The 1,513-nt window shown below is 74.5% G+C and overlaps 1 protein-coding gene across 1 annotated transcript in view; it reads right to left on the bottom strand.

The window, feature by feature from the left end:
* H696_05415 (hypothetical protein) overlaps positions 1–1,513 on the bottom strand; it is a gene marked incomplete at its 3' end in the record, with an annotated part of 10,139 nt that overhangs the window by 2,422 nt on the left and 6,204 nt on the right. The window contains exon 3 of the mRNA XM_009499248.1: positions 8–1,428. Coding sequence (XP_009497523.1) covers positions 8–1,428 — 1,421 coding nt within the window. The remainder of the gene's footprint in view (positions 1–7; positions 1,429–1,513) is intronic.

Here is a 1,513-nt window from a genome sequence, read left to right as displayed (position 1 = left end):
TAGACACTCGCTTGGGTCCCGGCGCCGAGGGTCTCGTCCAGCGGCCGGAAGTCCGTGTCCACGCCCACCAGGATGGCCCCGGGCAGGGCCAGCTCCACGATGGTGTTCAGCATGGTGGCGTCCTCGGCGTCCAGGTCCTTCGGGGCGGCGGGCCCGGCCTTGGTGCGCCGGCGGACGCAGAACAACACCAGGAGGATCAGCAGGATCAGCAGCAGCAGCAGGCCCACGGCCAAGCCCACGGCCAGGCCGATGCGTGACGACCGCGGCCCGGAGGCATCCAGGCAGTCGGCCTTCTCCGGGCCGAGGCAAGCCTTGCATTCGGCATGGCAGCCGGCACACGCCCATGGGGAGGCTTCCTGATCGGGGAAGGTGCCGGCCGGGCACTCGGCCACGCAGGACGCCCCGCCGAGCAGGAAGAGCCCGGGCTCGCAGGCCGCACAGCCGAGCACCTCCGGGCAGGCAAGTGACCCGGCCGGGTCGAGGGTGCACCCGGGCTGTGTGGCCGCCGCCTCGCAGCGCTCGCACCCGCCGGAGCACAGCAGGCACACGCCCTCGAGTGGGGCCGACCGCGCCGGGCAGGCGGACAGGCACGTGCCGGTGGCCGTATCCAGCACCCCGTCGAGGCAACCGGTGCACCGGTCGGCAGACTCGAAGCAGCTCCGGCAGCTGGGCCCACAGGGCTGACAAACGGCATCCCCGGCGGCGCTGTACTCGCCGGGTGGGCACGCCGCGCCGCAGGTGCCCGTGACCGGCGACAAGATGAAACCACTCCGGCAGGCGGTGCACCGGGCGGCGCAGGCCGCGTCGGCCGTGGTGCAGGCGCCACAGGTGCTCGGGCACCGGAGGCAGCGCCGGGAGCTGGCACACTCGTGCCACCCCTCCGGGCAGGTGTCCCCGCACAGACCCGCCGGGTCGAGCACGGCCCCCGGAGGGCACTCGGTGCAGGCCCCCGGCGCCTGGCAGGCCAGGCAGCCCGGGTCGCATAGGCGGCAGACGATGCCCCCGGCCCCGGGGCCGTCCTCCGGGAACCATCCCTCCGGGCATGTCTGCACACAGGCCCCAGCATGCAGCGCCCGGCCAGCTGGGCACGCCGTGCACTGGTTCGCCTCGGGCCCGGCGCACGCGGCGCACGTCATGCTACAGGGCACGCACAGTGGGCCGCTCGGGAAGGTGCCCTCCGGGCAGGCGCCATGGCAACGCCCATCCATGTACAGCGGGGTGTCCGGCTTGCAGGTGAGGCACTGCTCCGGCCCCGGGCCGTAGCACGTCGCGCAGCTGCCATGGCACGTGGAGCACAGCCCGCCCAGGGGCGAGCTCCCGGCCGGGCACTCGGCTACGCAGTCCGGGCTGGCCAGCAGCCAGCCCCGCTCGCATAGAGTGCAGGTGTCCGGCTGACCGGGGCAGCTGGAACAGTGCTCCCCGCAGGGGCTGCACCCGGCGCCCGAGGCATTGTAGCCCACCGGGCAGGCCGGCACGCAGCGCATGGGCGACGCCCCGGCCGGCAGGGCCAGCA

The sequence above is a fragment of the Fonticula alba genome, assembly GCF_000388065.1.
Source record: "Fonticula alba strain ATCC 38817 unplaced genomic scaffold supercont2.10, whole genome shotgun sequence".
Taxonomy (NCBI): domain Eukaryota; order Rotosphaerida; family Fonticulaceae; genus Fonticula; species Fonticula alba.
This window is presented reverse-complemented; position numbering and strand designations above follow the sequence as displayed.